General features: G+C 54.6%; 2 protein-coding genes across 2 annotated transcripts in view; both read left to right on the top strand.

Annotated features, from left to right (window-relative positions):
* Positions 1–9637: 9637 nt before the first annotated feature.
* On the top strand, positions 9638–14670 carry RPL38 (ribosomal protein L38). Its single transcript, XM_047758095.1, has 5 exons — positions 9638–9714; positions 9927–9960; positions 10126–10186; positions 13548–13670; positions 14598–14670. Exons 2-5 carry the CDS (start codon positions 9958–9960, stop codon positions 14621–14623), a joined length of 213 nt encoding a protein of 70 aa, XP_047614051.1. The 5' UTR covers positions 9638–9714; positions 9927–9957; the 3' UTR covers positions 14624–14670.
* Positions 14671–18052: 3382 nt separating this feature from the next.
* TTYH2 (tweety family member 2) overlaps positions 18053–18841 on the top strand; it is a 43494-nt gene continuing 42705 nt past the window's right edge. Inside the window, exon 1 of the mRNA XM_047757035.1 lies at positions 18053–18226. Coding sequence (XP_047612991.1) covers positions 18068–18226 — 159 coding nt within the window. The 5' untranslated portion in view covers positions 18053–18067. The remainder of the gene's footprint in view (positions 18227–18841) is intronic.

The following is an 18841-nucleotide window of genomic DNA, read 5'->3' as shown; positions in this document are numbered from 1 at the left end:
GGCTCCCTGGGATGCTCCTTCTGTTTTCAGCCACAAAAGAAAAAAGAGAGTCTCTAAGCTCTGGCTCTGAACCCAGGGTTGTCCTAGGTTTGTCCAATCATTTGAGGGCATGGTCATGGGGGCTGGGAGTCACACGGTCAGGAGGGGGGCTCAGGGGTGCTGCCTCTTGAGTGGGAGCTGTGGGGCTGGACCTGAAAGGTGTGGACAGAGCTGAGAAACTGGCCCATCTCATGGGCTGGAGGGCAAGCTCCATGGGGATGGAAATGTGTTTAGCCATCTAGAGACCACCAGTCCCAGCGCAGAGCAGGTGCTCAATACACATTGGTAGATCCAAGGAGTCACCTTGGTCTGAGTCCTTCTCTCAGCAACCTGCCACCCCGTTGGTCCCTGCAGAGGGAGGAAAGAGGCTTTGAGGATGTCAACGAAGAAACACTCGGTGCTCAAGTAACGAGGCATCTTTTTCCTTCACTTATGAGCTGTGTGGCCCTGGGCAAGTCCCATAACCTCTCTGTGCCTCAGGGAGACAGGAGACCACTTCTGTCTCCATCCTTTCTTGTGCAAAGTTGCTGTGATTTCTGACTCGCGGGAGGGACTCGGCTGCGTGTGAGCCTTTGGCTGTGGCAAAGGTTTCTCACCGCTGAGATACCTGCCAGTTCTCTTGGCCGCCCAAGCGGACACGGGCGCCTCCCTACCGCCCGGGGATGGAATCTAGATTTGCACAAATTTTTCCCTGCTCACACACACCAGGGAAGGAAACGGGAAGCACAGGGACCAGTGACCCAGTCCCCACTCTGAACCGCAGCACTTTGGGCCTCCTCTGCGCATCCCTAGCCGTCTCTTTCCCCGCAATGCCAGCTTCCTCCGCAGGAGAAGGTGCCGGGGCTCAAAGGGCGGTACCCGCCGAGCCTCCCTCTTCTGATGCCCACAGACCCCTGAAGGCCCTGCTCCCAGCCGCACTGCAGCCTTGAGCTCCTCGCTTTGGGAGGCAATGCCGGACTCCGTAATTGCTTTTGGAAATGCGGTCACCAGTTTAATTGGTAGAACTTGTCCTGGGCGAGGTAACAGGGAAGCGGACGCCCGCCTACCTGTTTCTCTGGAAGCGCGGCCGGGAAGTGACTTTGGCTGGGCGTGCGGGTAGGACGCCTGCGGCCAGGGCACACTGACCAGCATGTGAGTTCTGAAGATCAGGGAAGCGGGGGGGGGGGCGAGGGGACGCGGGGGGGGGGGCGGGGCGGGGCGGGGGGGGCGGGGCGGGGCGGGGGGGGCGGGGAACGCTTGGATGACGGACAAGACACGGAGGAACGGGCTGAGCCCTGGGGACTTCTCTGCCTCTGGACCACAAAGGAGCCAGAGAGTGACACGACCACATTAGGTCCTGAAGCCGCCCTGAGGGCTGTGGCTGCTGGGCTCCCTGGTCTGTGACTGTGGGCCTCCATCCCGCTCCCATGGTGACTGCCGTGGGACCCTTGTCTGCAGAGTTCAGACCAGGGGGTGCCCTGGAAGGAGGGAGAGAGAGATGGAGAGGAGGAGGGGTGGGGGAGGAGCAGCCGGCTGGGGGCGTTCATCCCCAGCTCTCTCCCTGAGAGGTTGAGGAGGGCTGAGCGTGCTTTTTGGTGGAAGGTCTCGGGCCCCCATCAGTGACAGCGGCCCCTCCCGCCACCCAGCCTGGCTGTCCCTGGTCAGGTGACGCCCCTGCCACTCTCAGGTCCAGGGTAGGTCTCCTGCCTGCTTCCATGGCCCTGCCCACACCTGCAAAACCCCTCCTGTTGTTAAAATTATCCCCCAAGGGAGTTCCCCTTGTAGCTCAGCCGGTTAAGACCCCGACCAGTATCCATGAGGATGCAGGTTCAATCCCTGGCCTCCCTCAGTGGGTTAAGGGTCCAGTATTGCTGTGAGCTGTGGCGTAGTTTGCAGACATGGCTCAGATCCCGAGTTGCTGTGGCTGTGGTGTAGACCGGCAACTGCAGCTCCAACTCAGCCCCTATCCTGGGAACTGCCGTATGCCCAGCGTGTGGACCTAAAAAGAAGAAAAAATAATATCCTCCAGTCACTCAGTCTTGCGGTGCTGTTGCTGGTCAAGATCTGGAAGGATCCAGAGGCCAGTGGAAGCTGGTGGGAAGTGGCTGTCCCCCGGCTCCAGCACCATCCTGCCCACCACCCCTGAGGGTTTTCTTCTCTGTTGGCCCACCTTGTAGGTGGACCCCTGGGGGAACATCCCTAAGTCCTAAACCGGGGAGTTCTGGGAAGGACACAGGGCCACCCAGGCTCCCCCTGGTCGGAGGGAGTAATATGAACCTTGGGGCCACTGTAGGGGGCTGAGCAGGAGGCTCTGAGTTTAGTGGATGAGCCAGTGCCCAGCAGGCAGGTCCCTGGAGGCCCAGTGCCCTCGGGTCTGCCTCCAACCCAAAGGACCCCTGCCCCCCATGCACGCGGCCAGGTTTTGATGTTAGCATTCACTCCATCCTGCCCCCCATCCCCACCACCCTCACACCCTAGTCTAGCCCAACCCCCACTGCCCATCTGGCATTAACACCCTTAATACCAAAGGCCTCCCCTCCCCCCAGGGCTCCTGCCTGGCAGAGGAGACCCCAGACCCGGACACCACTGCTGATAAGGGTCTCCTGTCCATCACAACCACGATGCTCTCCGAGCCTCGTGATTTATGGATTTTAATTTTCCCAGGTCCTCCGGCGGGTCCCCTCTTTCCCTCTGGTCTGTCAGGGCGTTTGTCTCCCCCCTCTGCAGACCTTCTCCCCCTCCCCTGTTTTTTAATTTGAAGCATCTGTCTGGAGCATCCTGAGATGGGACCGTCCACAGTACTGCATGCATTACACTGCTGACAGCTCTATTGATTTTCTCTCTTCCGCTGCATAATGCAAGATATATACAAGCCGATAGGCTGGCCCCCTGTCCCTTACTTTGAAGGGACTGTGCTCTCCCCCCCCCACTCTAAGGCCCCCCTCACCCTGGCACACGTTGATATATGGGGTGGGAGGAGGCTTGTCCCTTACCCTCAAGATAGATTCTCCTCTGCCCCAATATTATTTCCCTGGCTGCTGGTGGACGCTGTCTAATCTATCCTGTTTACGGTAGCAGCTTGGACACAGTGGAAGCCGTGGAGGAAAGGGGCCAGTGGAAGCAAGAGAGTTGAGGAGGCAGCATCTGTCCACACTCTGTCCCCACTGGGGAAGACAAGGTGGGCTTTCCCAGGGGTCCCCTCGGCCTGCCGCACCAAGGTCCAGGGCCACCCCCGCCCCCCTCCGCTTCTCCAGGCTGCAGTTCTCCAAATCCATTGGCACTTTTTTTGTTTTTTTGTGTTTTTTTTTGACTGCACTTTTGGCATGGGAACGTTCCCAGTTCCCAGCCCAAGGATTGAACCCATGCCACAGTGGGCAACGCCGGATCCTTAACCTGCAGCACCACAAGGGGACTTCATACTTGACTTGGACACACATTCAGTTCACGGTCACAGGGCCAGCTGCTGGGCTAAGCACTTTCTGGCGCAGTTTCTTCTAAGCAAGGTAGGGCAGCCACAGAGAGTGATGTGGGCTATGGAAGGGGTCTGGAAGGCTTGGGGGGAAGGATTAGCATCCTTCCTCAACCGAGACTGAAGCTTGGAGATGCCGGGAGACTGGTTCAAGATCTCCTAGCCAGACACAGGATTTGAATCCAAGACTGCCTGTCTCCAGTCTTTTCCTCCCAGCCTACGACCATGCCTCCTCCAGGAAGACCTCCAGGATTGAGGCCACCCCATCCAATTGCTTCTCTATCCTTGTCCCCTCTGGAACACACAGGCTGTGAGGGTTTGCTCTTGCCCTTGCTGGGCTGGGGTGGGGGGGGGGGCGGGGGAGCTGCTGAGTGTGTTGTGGGGTGGGTTCTCTCTGCTGTGAATTGGCATCATTGCTCCTCCCCCCTGGAGGGTTTCCCTTGGCCCAGCCCTCCCCAGCCTGGATCAGTCCCACACGGTCCCCATTTGGTGCCACAGGGAGGAGCACCAACGGCCTGGTCAGTGCTTCTCCTGCTAGTCTGTGAGTTTCTGGAGATGGGGGCAGAGATGAGGACCAGAGCTTGTTTCGGAGTTTTTACCACCTGCCCCGGGCCAGGCAGACGGAAGGCACTCTCTACAAGTGGTTCAATCCGCTCCATCATTGAGCTGTCTGGGAGGGTGGGCGTTTGCTCGCTCACAGGCCCCCTTAAGGCTCTGCGGGAGGCTTTTCCACTCTCTCCCCCGCCGCCCCCCCACCCGACTCCCCCCTTCCCCAACCCCCATCCCTACCCAAGGCCTCCTACTAGAAATGGTCCTCCAGCTGCCTAAGGTTTCCGGCTCTGGCTCCGGGTTGATGGCGCTGATGTGCTCCTGGTAACTGACTACCTGCCAGGTAGACAGAGGCCCACGCAGAAGCAGCAGGAGGGGATGCGGATCCTTCGAGCATCCCAGAGCAAGGGCTGGGTACCAAGAGGAGCAATGACCGCCAGCTGCAAAGACAGGAGCTGGGGCCCGGGAGTACCAGGCCACAGGTGCAGAACAGACGCCGCCATAACAAAGAATATCCTCTTGGTTTTGTCCTTCTGGTCTGGTGGTTCTCATTGTGGAGCGACGTTGCCCACAGTTGTCTGTCGCAGTTGTGAGGACGGGGCATCTGGTGGGTAGTGTGCAGAGAGCGCTAAACACCCTACTGCATTCAGAACAGCCCCGGCCCCACCCCAGGTGGAGAATGATCGGGTCCAAAAGTCAGCAGGACTGAGTTTGAGAAATTCTGTTCCAGTTGGACAGGCAGTTGGACAGGCCACAGCCCAGCCACACCATGTGGCTTTTAGCACAGCAGCTGGGAGAACATTACACCCACATTCCCTCAGGGCCCCCAAGTTTCCTTGGTTTCTTTGGGGGCTGGAGGAGGGAAGAAACCCCCTTTCCTTTGGTCTAGCTATCCCCCTAAAAAATGTCAGTCCCCTGGGAGCTCCCCTGTGGCTCAGAAGTAACAACCCAACTAGTATCCATGAGGACGCAGGTTCAATCCCTGGCCTCGCTCAGTGGGTTAAGGATCTGGCATTGCTGTGAGCTGTGGGGTAGGTCACAGACACGGCTCAGATCTTGTGTTGCTGTGGATGTGGCATGGGCTGGTGGCTACAGCCCTGATTCAACCCCTAGCCTGGGAACCTCCATATGCCGCAGGTGCAGCCCTGAAAAGCAAGCGCACACACACACATACACCAGCCCCCATGCCGGCACCCCGCCTCCTGCCCGCCCTCCTCATTCTTTTCCGAAGTAACCAAATTCAGCCACAGGGACTCCACACTCTTCCCTGCTAAAAACCTTTAAGGTTTAATAAAAAAGAAAGGAAAAGAAAAACCCTTCCAAGATGGTTTAAAGGCCAGTCCTGCCAGCAGGCCAAAGGCATGGGCTTCTCGGGGGCCTCTTGGAAATTATATGAGATGGTAGAGCACCCCCATCAGGTATGAAATACCACACAAATATTACCTCTAATTTATATACGAGCTCTCAGCTGGAGCATTTAGGATTCAAGGCAGAAGGGGGCAGACATTGCTTCTCTTTCCACTTCCAGATATGGTCTTAGCGCCCTCGTGTGGCCACTGGTAGAAAGTGCACCTAGGACAGGGAGGGGACTTTCAGACCCCAAGATGGCAGCGAATGGCCCTGACAATGGCTTTTCCAATAATCCCACCCAGGCTTCACAGCAGCCCCGAGAGGGAGGGGAGAGAGGTAGTATGGTGCTCACACACACCCCTCACTTTAGAAACAAGTGAAGAAGGCGAGACTGGAATCACTCACTGGGCTTTAGCAAGATGATGCCTGCCGTGGGTAAGCCCAACCCTGCAGAGCAGCCTAAAGTGGGAAAGGCAGTTTGGGAGCCACTCCCTTCCCCTGCTTCCCGGCTCTTATACGAACCATGTGCTCCCCCACTGGCACCCCCAGGAGGACCACTGCACCCCCGGTACCATCCTTGGTGCTCAGGACACGGGTTGGATAAAACACCAACCCCCAAGAGCCTGGTTACTCTGGGGGCCTGGCACAGAAAGCAGGAGTTCATTAAACATGAATCGAGGAGTTGCCGTTGTGGTGCAGTGGAAATCAATCCAACTAGCATTCATGAGGACGCATGTTCGATCCATGGCCTCACTCGGTGCGTTGGTATAGGCTGCAGATGTGGCTTGGATCCCTCATTGCTGTGGCTGTGGCTGGCAGCTGTAACAATGATTTGACCCCTAGCCTGGGAACCTCCACATGCCTCCACTGGTGCGGCCCTAAAAAAAGCATAAGCAATAGCAACAACAAAAACATGAGTTGAACGAATGGAATAAATTGAAAGAGAGATCATCCCTCTGCCCCCTGTGTGGTGGGTGCCAGTTTCTTGGCCAGTCCCAGTCCTACTTCAATGTGACCTGAAAGCTGAAGATGAGTGTAAACCGGGCAGCCTTCAGAGGTGGCCAGGCACCTGCCAGAGGCAGGAGGCTGTGGACCCAGCTGGGTGGCCCGGAGAGCAGCTGGTTGATGGAGAGAAAGGAAAGAGGGTGGCAGGGTGGGGGTGGCTCCCCACAGCTCCAGACGCGCCCTGTGTCCACCCCCCAGCTCTCGGTCCGCACTGCCACCATCCCGGTTGACACCCTCCTCCCTGGCCCTGGGACAGTGACAGTAGCTTCCACCTTCCCCACTGCCCCAGCCTTGGACACTTCCAACCCATGCTCCATGCTTCACAGCCAGAGGGACGAGTAACAGCCAGCTGGCCACACTCTTGAGTCCGGGGGTCTTCATCTCCCACAGTGTCCTTCCTGAGCCCTGGGAGAGTTTGCTGTCTTGCATGTGCCTCAGCATCACCAGGGAAGTGTCTGTCAAACACAGCATCCTGGGCTCCACTCAGAGACATGGGCGCCACACACCCAGGGCCAGGACTTTGGCTCCTGCTTCCACTGTGACATTCGGGGATCATCGTCCCATGAAGCAAAGGACGCCTTCTCCCAGAGTCCTCGCTTCACCTCCCAGTGGCTGCAGTTAATTTTGCTCTTTGTCCCCCTCAGGGAGCTGGAGAAAGCCTTTGGTACTTGAGCACTTCTGCCTTTGTGTTCTGTTACCGTATATCTGTTCAAGAGGGTGAATGTCTGTCTCTGGGTTCACTGCCAAAGGGAGGTGCAGCCCCTCTCCCTGTCCCTGTCCTGTACGTCCTGCAATGAGGAGCAGCATCAGGCATTCACTCAACAAACATTTTTGTGGATCTACAATGTATCCAGCACTGCTTTGTCCAAATTAATCCCTCCTTCCCTCCCTCCTGCCTTTCCTTCCTCCCCCATCCCTCCATCCCTTTCTCCATCCATCCATCCTTCTGTTCCTTTTTTTGGCCACACCCAGAGCACGCGAATGTTCTCAGGCCAGGGAATGAACCTGCACCCTAGCAGTGACCCAAGCCACAGCAGTGACAACACCAGATCCTCACCCCATAGAGCAGCCAGGGATCTCCTGCTCTGGCTCTCTTTGTCCCCCTCCCCCGCTCCCCATCTCTCCATCCATTCCTTCATCCATCCATCCCTCCCTCCAAACCTTCTTTCATTTGTCCGTCCACCCCTCCATTAATTTATCCAGCCTTCATCTAGTGTGTGATGTCAGAGCCGCATCCATCTCGAGGACCCTCCGGATCAGTACTGAGCCCCGGCTACATACAAGTACTGCATTTCAAGAGCCATCAACAGAATGCAGAACCCCATTCTGGCCTTTAAAGAAAAGTCAGTGCAAAGGCATGAAAGGTTTAGCCCTGGCACTCAGTCTATGGAGAGATGCATTTGAGTAACTACCGCCTGAGTGACCAGTGACGGGACGCAGAGATGCAGGGTCCTGCCTGGAGGGGGGGGTGAGCTGAGCTCCGAAGATGAGCAGGACTTAATGTCAGAGGGGACGATACAGGCAAATGCCCGGAGTCAAGAAATGCCCATAAGAAACCAGTTGGGGGAGTTCCCTGGTGTCTCAGTGGGTTAAGGACTTGGCGTTGTCACTGCTGTGGGGCAGGTTCAATCTCCGGCTCTGGAACTTCTGCATGCCGTGGGCATGGCCAAAAAAAGAAAAAGAAGCCAATTGGTGGGACTGAAAAGGTTGTTGCTTTTGGCAGAGCGGGGGAGAAAAGGCGAGAAAGGAAGCAGCCTGAGATGGAGCAGGGCTGGCAAAGTCAGACTCGGGGCTCTGGGAATGCCTACCTCAGATCAGGGCTGAGGTGCTCAAGAGTTTCAGACCGGACCCTGACCTTCAGATGATCTCAAGTGAAGTCTCTACCAAATAACGTTTCTTGTTGTTAATGCACTTGGCTTCTTCTAAAAGGCTCTCTAGCACAATTAGAGGATGCTGTGTTCTCCCAGGGGCGAGGCCTGTGTGTGTATCCTTCCCTGTATCTCCAGTCCTCTAGGAAGATGCTCAAAGTGGGCTTGTCTGATGGAGGGAGGGAGGGGAGTGAGTTCAAAGTTAAGTTCACGGTAAAGGACTCTTTCTCTTCAGGTGGGCTGCTCTGCAATAATGCGCAAAGGGCAATTACATTCTGTTCTGCGGTTATTAAATTCAGGGGAAACAAACATAATAAAATGTAGACATTTGTAGGGAGGTTAAAAATACAATTAAAGTGAAGGATAAAAAATAAAATCAATAACCTCAGGTTTCCCGGAGCCTGCCTGAAAAGACATTCTCTGAGAGTGTCTGTTTTCGTGGCAAGAAAAATAATACCAGGGATGGGATGGAGGCTGCAAGAAACCAAAGGAGCAAAGGAAGCCCTGCCTTCCCAGAGCCGCCAGCCCGTTTCAGATGCACAGCCTCAGTGAGGAAGCAGTCAGGAGTATGCGAGCTTGGGTTCAAGTTCTGACTCAGTCCCTCTCGGCAACTACAAGCTTCATTCTCTGTAGGTAAGACTAGGGTCATGGCCAAAGCCACCTCTCACACCTGAGGCTCACAGAGGCCCTGTGGGCCACGTGCTTAGCACACCACCCTCCCCACCGCCCCATGTGAGTGTTCCATAGACCTCAGCTATTGCAAGTTCTAACTCTCTTTCGTTGCACCAGTTTTCTCTCTCTCTTTTTTTAATGTCCAAATCCTCAGCATATGGAAGTTCCCAGGCCAGGGATCGAACCCACACCTCTGAAGCGACCTGAGTCAGGTTCTTAATACAATGCACCATAGCGGGAACTCCTGCACCAATTCTTAAAAGAATTGGAAGCAGCAAATGGAAAAGCTCCATCAAATAAAAGGAGGCAAGCCCTGCCCGTGACAATTGGAAGTCCGTGGAAAAGGAGACCAGGAGGAAAGGGAAGGAACCCCTAGAAAGAGGTTCTAAAATGCACCTAAGAAGATCCCTTCATTTAAATTAGAAAATCTTTGAGTAGATGCCCAATACACAGGTCTAATGAATTAGCAGCTAATGAGTCCTAATATAAAAGTCCTCAAATTGGATCTGAAATAAAACGTAGCAAGGGCAAGGTGGGGTTTTTGGGCCAGGAGACACAGGGGCAGAGGAGGGAGGAGGGGAGGAGGAAGGCGGCGCATTGCATTCGTGGAGCTGCGCTATTAATCTAAGCCAGAAGGGGGCAGAGATGCAGCGACGGGAAGGGCAAACGACTATTGTTGACCCTTTGCAGACACCGTACCCAGCTTCCTCTGGGGGAGGGGGTTAACTGCCCGGAAGCGGAAGTCTCTTCCTTTTCCGTTCTGCTTGCTTTTTGCCGGTCGCGGTTAGTATTTCTCGGGCCGTACCTGGGGATTCGGGGGGAATCCGTTGTAATCCACGGCCAAGTAGCACCTGGGAATCCTGGGCCTGGATGAAGGGTGCGGGGGAGAAGGATGGAGTGCGGTGGGGCCGGCATTTCGGGCATGCGGGGAAGGAAAGTGGGGCTCCCCACGAGTCCGCGTACGCCGCTAACGCCAATGCTCGTTTTCCCCGCAGGTTCCAGCCTCGCTCTCCGCGCCTCGTCGCCATGGTGAGTACAACCCGTTTCTGGGGGCTTCTCCGGGGGGCGGGGGTCGTGGGTCGGGAGCGAGAACAGGCCTCTGCGAGAGGCTCCGGAGGCCTGAGAGGGGCTGGCGGACTTGACCAGCCCGGGAAGTGTGTTTCTGCAGGTCATTTCCTTTTCTTTGCTTTGCAGCCTCGCAAAATTGAGGAAATCAAGGATTTTCTGCTGACGGCCAGACGAAAGGACGCCAAATGTAAGCGATCGTCCTGAGGGTCGAGATAAGCGAGTTTGCGCCGAGCCGTCCTCGTGTGGCTGCCGGTCGGGCCGGGGCCGGGAGGCTGCTTGAGCACTTCGCTATCTGTGAACGTTTAATGCCGTGGGGTTTTTTTGTTTCGTTATATGAATGGTGGGTGCTCTGAATGGAATCCTTACTGGGTGACGGTCTGGAAACGCGTGTATCAAATTCTGAGTTAGTGCAGGTTGGGTTCTGGGCTGAGGCGGACAAGCTCTGCTCACAGGGAACTAAATAACTTCACTTAGACGCGTGTTAGTGTCCTGGCTTATAAACGAAGGAGCAAGTAATTGATGCATCGAAAACGTAAAACAGGGAGTTCCTGTTGTGGTGCAGCGGAAGGTAATCCATTTGACTAGCATCCATGAGGATGCAGGTTCGATCCCTGGCATTGCTCAGTAGGTCGGGGATCCAGCGTGGCTGTGGCGAAGGCCGACAACTACAGCTCCCATTTGCCCCCTAGCCTGGGAACCTCCATATGCCCTGGGTGCGGCCCTAAAAAGACTACAACAGCATATCTTTGACTGATATGTCTCTTTTGCATGTTTGTTTTTTTAAATGCCAAACGTGGGGGGAAATTCTGCCGTAATCCATTTGTTAACGTATGGTTTGTTATACAACAATCCGATATCATTTCTTTCCTGCTGTGTCAAGTATTTTTTGTAGCTTCTTTTTTCTCATAGGTTTGTCATAAAGAGGAAATTGAGTTCCCATCGTGGCTCAGGGGGCTAAGGACCCGACTTGTATCCATGAGGACGCAGCTTTGATCCCTGGCCTCGCTCAGTGGTTTAAGGATCCAGCTTTGCCCTGAGCTGTGGTGTAGGCCAGTGGCAGCAGCTCCCGTTAGACCCCTAGCTTGGAAACTTCCCATATGCCGAGGGTGCGGCCCTATAAAAAATAGAGGGGAAATGGGGGAATTTGTGACCATAGACTGCTGTTGGTGGGCTGAGACTGCCGGTCTCTGGTCTCTGATTAATGCCCTGTGTCAGCAGCAGGGTGAAGTGGGCCATGGAGTGCAGGAGAGCCTTTGGGTACAGGGAGAGGCATGTTTGTGTCCTCATACCTGGCGCAGGCTGTTGCCTTTGACCTGGTGCTGTGTGAGCTGGGGACCACACTAGGAACCAGCAGCAGCTGGGGGCAGTGTCTGTCCTGCCTTGGTTGTGGGGACCGCAGATGACAGTGAGCTTGTGTTTTGTATGTACTGGCAGCGCACAAAGAGGGCATTTGTCAGGTCAGTTTCAGTCCAGACCAGGGCATTCGCCGTCACTGCCTGGGTTCAGATCCCAGCTCTTCAGTAGGTCGCTGTCCTTAAGGTAAACACGACACCCCCGTTTCCTTATGTTTGGGGGGTGATAACATCCATCTCAGAGGGTTGGTGCAAAAGCCTCAGATCACATGGTCCATTGGAGGGTCAAACACGTTGAAGAAATGATACCTAACCCGTCATATTCCTGTGCGTTTTAGTTCTGTTCAGGAGCTTGATTTTAGAGTGGTGGTGGGGATAGTAGGGGTCGTGCCCCCCTGGATGGGATGGGGCGTTCAGTTTTTTGAGTACTTTTTTTAAATGTCTCTGTAGTTTCTTTTCTGTTTTGGCCGCCTTGTGGCATACGGAGTTCCTGGGCCAGGGATCCGATCTGAGCCAGTTGCCGCAGTGCCGGACCCTTTAACCCACTGGGGGGCTGGGGATCGAACCTGTGTCCCAGTGCTGCTGATCCCGTTGCACCACAGCAGGAACTCCTATAGTGTTTTAATTGTAAAATATACGTGACCTAAAGCCATTTCTAGGTGTGCAGTTTATTGGCATTGGCTGAGCGCATTCACCTTTTTGTGCTGCCATCGTTTTCCAGAATTCTTTCATCTACAAAACCGAAGCTTTTGTGGAGTTCTCTTATGTTGCAGTAGGTTAAGGATCAGGTGTTGTCGCTGCTGTGGCACCCTGGCTTCCATCCCTGGCCAGCCAGCAGGGAAAAAATAAAAGGCAAACCAGAAACTTGCCATTCAACGAGAGCTCCCCATTCTCCCCCTCCAAGCCCTGGCAAGCGCCGTGCGCATTCTGTCAGTTTGGCCGCTCTAGGTCCTCGTGTAAGTGGAATCATCCACTGCTTGTTCTTTTATGACTGGCTTCATCTAGCGCTCTGTCTTCAGAACTGACCCGTGTGGAATTTTCTCTTTAAGACTAGATAATCCAGCACCCACATGTTTATCCAGATGCCCGCGGGCACTGGGGGGGTTTCTGCCTTGGCTTTTGTGAATAGTGTTGCTGCAACTGTTGGTACACAAATACTCCGCGTTCCTGCTTTCAGCTCTGAGTATATTCCTGTAGGGGGACTTGCTCTAGCATGAGATGGTGTTGAATAAACCTTTGCAGAGATCTCCAGGCCCAAACGGGCACACACCAGCTGCTGGGGCCATGCCCTGCACTTGGCCTTGAGAGGAGTGTTAAGATGGCAGAGAAGGCTGGTGAGGTGCTTGGTGCTTGCGTGTCTGGCCGGGCCCGTGGGCTGAGTTCCGGGGCCCGTGTGCACTTCTTAGCCACTGATCCTCTGTTGGGACTTGGCTGCTTTTACAAGTTCTTGGAACAGTTGTGAGCTGTTTATAAAGAAGTTGGAAGGAGGGATGTGACGGTGCCTGGCGGCCTTCCCTCCTGGGAAGCCATGACTTCCTGCAGCCAGAGAGCTGCTGGCCTCGTGGAAGTGGAAGCCCGCTGGCGCTTGTAGGTAACCAGATGCTGCTGAACTTCAGACCTTGTACTGTTGGATTCTGGGTGCACGTGGGGCTCTTTACTGTCTGAGCTGCGGTCCTCATAGCTTTTTAAAGCAATAAAGAGCCCAGGAAATGGGTCTTGTGTCAAATTTGAAGAAGCTTCAGCCTGTGCTCGTTGTGTCAGGTGGGGGTCCTGAAGGCAGAGCTTTAGCCTCCCTCGATGGCTTCTCTGATGCAGAGAACTGGTTTCTAGAAGCAGGGTGGGGAGTTTCATCCCAGCAGAAAATCCCTCTCCTTATTTTCTGAACTGCTTTCATCCCTTAAAAAAAAATAAGACAGATACAGGAAGTTCTAGGATGGGTTCCCTGTACCACATAAATATCAACATTAAGCTCCAGGCTCTCAAGTGTTACTATAAGGGAGATGTAGATTTCTGCACTGTTTGAGGGCAGAGGCGGGCCTGGGTCTGGTTTTCTGTTGGCCGAGGGACAGTGGAGGGAGGCGGGCACTGCCGTCAGCAGCTCCGTGATGTGTGCCCCCTTTTGGAGAAGCATAAAGCAGGCTGTGCCACGCCTTTTCTGTGGTACAACTTTTAATCACTACCTCTGGTCTCTGGTAGCTGTCAAGATCAAGAAAAATAAGGATAATGTGAAGTTCAAAGTTCGATGCAGCAGATACCTGTACACCTTGGTCATCACAGACAAAGAGAAGGCAGAGAAGCTGAAGCAGTCCCTGCCCCCAGGTGAGTCCGAAACGGGGAAAGGACAGGAGCGATGACAACCCCAAACACGGAGGTGCAGGTGTCACCATGCTGATCCTTGACCTCTCTCCGGAATCAGGAGGTCCATCTTGTGGTTTGTCTAAGCATCTGCTCCTGCTATTGGTGTGGTGCGAGGAGGTTAGATCCCGCACCCAAGGTGGTTTCTTTGCTGCAGGAAAGGTTGTGTCACCCCTTTGGTGCTTTCCTAATGCAGTGTAGTGACAGCTAACACCCGCAACCCTGCCCGGTAGGTGGGTGCTGGTGTTGATAATCCTTGTTTTCACAGGTTGAGAAACTTACTAAAAACCACAGGCTGTGAACACAGGTTAAGCAGGGGGGCCTTCCTGGTGGCAACAGGCTCAAAAGAGCAACTGAGAGCTAGGAGGAAATGGCCCAAGGAGCCCAGGGGGTTCTAAAGGCTGCTGCTTCCCAGTGAAAAGCAGCCAGCACTACTTGCCTTTCTGAGACTAGTTGGACCGTCTTTAGTTGTTTTTTGTGGGGGGTTTTTGTTTGTTTGTTTTATTTGTGTCTTTTTCTAGGGCCACACCCGCAGCATAGGGAGGTTCCCAGGCTAGGGGTCTAATCGCAGCTGTTGCCACCAGCCTACACTGCAGCTCACTGCAACGCTGGATCCTTAACCCATTGAGCGAGGCCAGGGATTGAACCCGAAACCTCATGGTTCCTAGTCGGATTCATTTCCACTGCGCCACAACGGGAACTCCTGGACCATCTTTAGAAAGCCAAGCAAGGGAATGTTTTTATTGTCCAGCGTTTGGGGAGCAAAGCCTCCCTGGTGGGCTTCATTCCTGAGCTTTGTGAGCCTTCAGCTTAAATACAGAGTCCAACAAGCAGTAGTAACTAGGACAAAATGCATCTCCGGATGGCTCACTTTGTGCCTTTATCCTCTAGGTCTGGCCGTGAAGGAGCTGAAGTGAACCACGCATGCTGATTGGAACTGTATTAAAATTTTTAAAATTCTCAAGCTGTCCCTTGTCTTTGAGAATGGGGAAGAAAATGGTATCTGGGAGTGGCTTCTGGTGGGAACGGGATGGGGGCCCTGGTTGCCTCAAAATCTTGGGCTGTGATCCCAGTAGACAAATAAAGCCATCTCTCTCTCTCTTTTTTTTAGTTTGAAAGTAAATGGAAATAGGCATTTAGAAGAACCAGATACGTGTGGAAGCAAGCCAGTCTGCACTCATGAGATTTGAAAGTCACTTAGGGAAAATGAGCTCCCTGGTAATGAAAATGATAGTTAAAAGGAGGTGATTAGCCTTCTTGGAAGCAGCAGTAAATTAAATTCCCTTCCTCAGGATGTGGTGGCACATTTGTAGCTGCCGCGTTGGGGTATTCCTCACACTGAGGCCGCACGGATCTTTTCTTGCCAGGCTAAGACACTTAGGTGTTCTCCGGCACAGAAGTGAAAATTCACTCTTGGGTGTGTTTCCTAAGGGCTACTCATGATTAAGTGGAGTTGAGCCACGTGGGGTGCCAGGAGATGAGCACGGGTACAAGGATGGTTTAGATGAGGGCTCAGGAGAATGAGAGGTGAGGACATGTTAGCCTAGCAAAAGGAGACCTTGGAGCCAAAAGTTAGTTGAAAATCCAGCTGGCGTTTGGAGGTTGAGCCAAAGATTGGACCTTGGACCTCAAGGCAGAGGAGTGGTGGCTGTGAGAATGGCACATGCTGCTGAACAGGTGTGTAAAGGCCCGAATCCCAGCATGAGTGCAGCCTTTTAGGTCCTGGCGCCCTGACTCCTTAGGCATTTGGACCTGCTTCTAAAACTTGTGAATGATGCTGAGGCATTCACTCCACCTCCTCGAGAATTGGGGCAGGGGCAGGGGGGCCCTCCAAGCACTTCTGCGCTCTGCATCTTGGTGACAGAGTGGCCACAGGAAACAGTCAAGCACAGATGAGGCAGTGCTCAGGAGACTGCAAGATAGGCTTCTGCAGTGGGCACTCGTGCCCTGTGGCCAGCAGGTATCTGCCTGCATGCACCCTTCCTGCCTCAGTGGCAGGACCTCCATTCCTTCCCCACAGAGGGCAGTGTGTTTGAGCAAGGGCCTTGGGTGGGGGAGGCACACTAAGCAGAAAATACTCCTTGAGCCTGAAAGATGACCACATAAGTGACAATGACATACCCGACACAAGTCCTGTGGGCTCATGCAGCTGAGTGGAGTTTCCAGAGTGCTTTTCCCAGAACTCCAACTTGGGTCGCATAAGGTTCTGGGAAATAACCTACCCATTTCACTTGTTTAAAAGTCAAGGGAGCTAATAGGACCTTGGTGCTTGTTAAAAGCAAGCCATCGGTGTGGGGTCATGTCAATGCAGACCACAAGGTGGCACCAAACTACCAGTGAGAGTCTGGACCTGGTTTGCATCGATAGAATCTGCTCCCAAGTAGCTAAGCGCCTGAGATCACAGGCTTTCTATTCTCCAAGAATGCTAAGCATGTGAGGTAGTTGCTGTATCCAATCCTGAGAAGCATGGGTTTTGTTTATTGCAGGAGAGGGGGCCTCCATGCTCAGAGGTTGTCAACAGACCCCGATGGGGCGCGTTTGGCGGCTTCCAGTCTTGCCCACTCTTTCAGCATTCCAGCTTCCCAGGAGGAGGAGGGGGGTTGCCGCTCCATTTCCTTTGTCCCAGCACATTGTTCAGAAACCAGCCCCGGCTCCTAGGATACAAACCCTGCAGCCGCTTCAGAAGGCATCCTTTCATGCCCTGCTTCTTAGCTCTGGTCTCTGCCTCCCAGTCATTTGGAACACAAAAAATCCACGGTGGTGGCCAGGGCTGATTCCAGAGATTATGCGTGGTTGGTTTGAGGCCTGGGTATGTTTTTAAGCCCTCAGGTGGCCAGTGCTGACCACTGCCCTGTTGAGGCCAGCTGGCCAGCCTGGATGAGCTGGTTCCCACTGCGGGTGGGGTGCAGGCAGGAGTGCTGTTCACTTCAACCCCTTAACGAGTCCCGGGGAGGCCTCACGTTTCTGTTCTGCTTCTTTGCTTCACCGGTCACTTGTCTAAGCCAGCAGGCCCCTGGGGAAGCAGCTAAGATGGTCACTGGCTAGCTTGTCGCAGGCTGGCCAAGCAGGTTTGTGTGTTTCAAGCTGCACTCTGTGGCTGCAGGGGGCCCTGAAGGTGAGCTTTTCCAGGCAGTCTCTGTCTTTACCTGTGGGGTGCAGGCCCCCCTCCCTCCGGAGTCAGGGCTGGCTCCTGCCACTTCCCTGCAGGCAGACCCCTCCCCTCCCTTCTGTAATGCGTTGGCATTTGATCTAATCTTCCTAGAGGAATGCCAAATCCTCATAACTTCCGGCTTGGTGTGTGGCCTGTGGCCCGTGGCCCATGGCCGGGCTCAGCAGCTGCAGCCTGTGCTGTTGAGAAGGAGGCGGGGCACGGAGGGGAGCTTGTACATGGCACCAGGCAGTGCCTAGCCCCGAGGTCCCGGGGCTGCGTGGTCATGCTGTTTATCAGTGCCCATTAAGGGCCCAATGGAATCGCCTCAGGTCCATTTTGCTCAGCTACCAGCCTGACTGGTTCAAGACCAAAACCCTTCCCAGGGCCTGTGGGGCCAGGTGACCCAGGCCTACCTTGCCAGCCTCTTTCCTTTTTTTTTTTTTTTTTAATGTATTTATTTTAAAGTAAGGCTGGAGTTCCCTGGTGGCTTAGCAGTAAAGGATTTGGCGTCACTGCTGTGGCTCTGGTGAGATCCTTGGCCTGGGAACTTCTGCCTGCTGCAGGAGCAGCCAAAAATAAAGTAAGGCTAATTGAGATATAATTCAGCGAAACTCGCTCCTTTGGGTACACAGTTCTGCATAGTTGGACATTACAGCTGTGTAACCACCACAGCAATCCAGAGAAAATATTACCATCACTCCAAAGTTCCCTGGGGCACTGCAGCCCCTGGCAGCCAGCCTCTGGATCTGTCTTTCTGTGCAGTTTCCCCGCCTCCTTGTCACTCCCCTCACCCCGGGGTTTGCACTTCCTGATTCCCCTTCTGCTCCTTGCAGACCTTGGTCCCTGATGTCATAGTGTACTGTCTGTACCCCCATGCTCAGAATCCATCCTCCCCCAGCCCTCAGCTATTACCTCTTGGGCCCTTCTTTAGGAAACATCCCCGCCCTCCAGACCTCGCCCCCCTTTACATACTGGGCCCTTGAAAGCACTTAAGGGGGGGTTGTCGTTCATCACCGTATGGGATAAAAGCTGCCTCCCCTCCCCTATTAAACGTCAGACCCCATGCCGGCAGGGACGTGCATGTTTTGGTTACAGCTATACCCCTTAGAACAGAGATGTTCAAAATTTGCTGAAGAAAAGAAGACCCCTGTGAGAGGGACAGCGCCCTCCAGCGTCCTTGCCCCGCCGGGCGCCTGGGCTTTGGGCAGGCATGCGCAGATGGGACAGCCGCCGCGAGGCGCAGGGAACCTTGACCCGGACTGTGACCGCCCGGAAGAGAGGCCTCGGCCGCAGAACAGACTCCACCTACCACACCTGGATCTCTGAGAGAAGAAAGGGCGTCTGGCGTCTGTCCCCCTCTAGCAGCCAAGTATGTTTGCTGGCATTTCACCCGCAAGTTCCGCCTCCTCCAAGCCAGAAGTCCTGAAGTCTCTGGGGTTTCTTTTCTCACGGGCGTCTTCCGCCGGCATCTCTATGCCCCCCTCGCTACCACTTGCGACTGTTTGCAACCCAAGGCAGATCCCGTCAGGTCTCCTTAACTCCCCCACTCCCATCTCACCGACCTCAGGCGGCCCTTTATCCTCCCCTGGACCCTGTCCCAAGCCTTAACCACCCGCTTCCCGCCCCCTCGCGTCCCGCCTTCCCGGCACGCTGTTTGGGTCGCAAGACCTCCGCCTCGGTGAGTGCGATCTGCCCCCAGGCTCCATCGGGCCCGGGCCTACACCCCCACCCGGTATCCCCGCCGCCGCCTGGTGCGCGGACCCTGCTCTGCTTTTCTCCAGAGCACCGCTAACTTAGCGCGGTTTCTGTCTTCACATGGGGATTGCTACCATCCGCCCCTAAAATGAGGTCCCCTTCCCTCGAGAGATTCTGGCTGCTTTCGTTCACGGACAGAACAGAGCCCGGCACAGAGTAGGCGCTCGGGAAACTTGTGTTGACGGCTCTGGCGCCTCCCTGAGACCTCTCGCCCTTCCCCGCCTTTCCC

This window comes from Phacochoerus africanus, chromosome 14, assembly GCF_016906955.1.
Source record: "Phacochoerus africanus isolate WHEZ1 chromosome 14, ROS_Pafr_v1, whole genome shotgun sequence".
Taxonomy (NCBI): domain Eukaryota; kingdom Metazoa; phylum Chordata; class Mammalia; order Artiodactyla; family Suidae; genus Phacochoerus; species Phacochoerus africanus.
The sequence above is the reverse complement of the archived record's forward strand: the minus strand, read 5'-3'. Positions and strand labels throughout refer to the sequence as shown.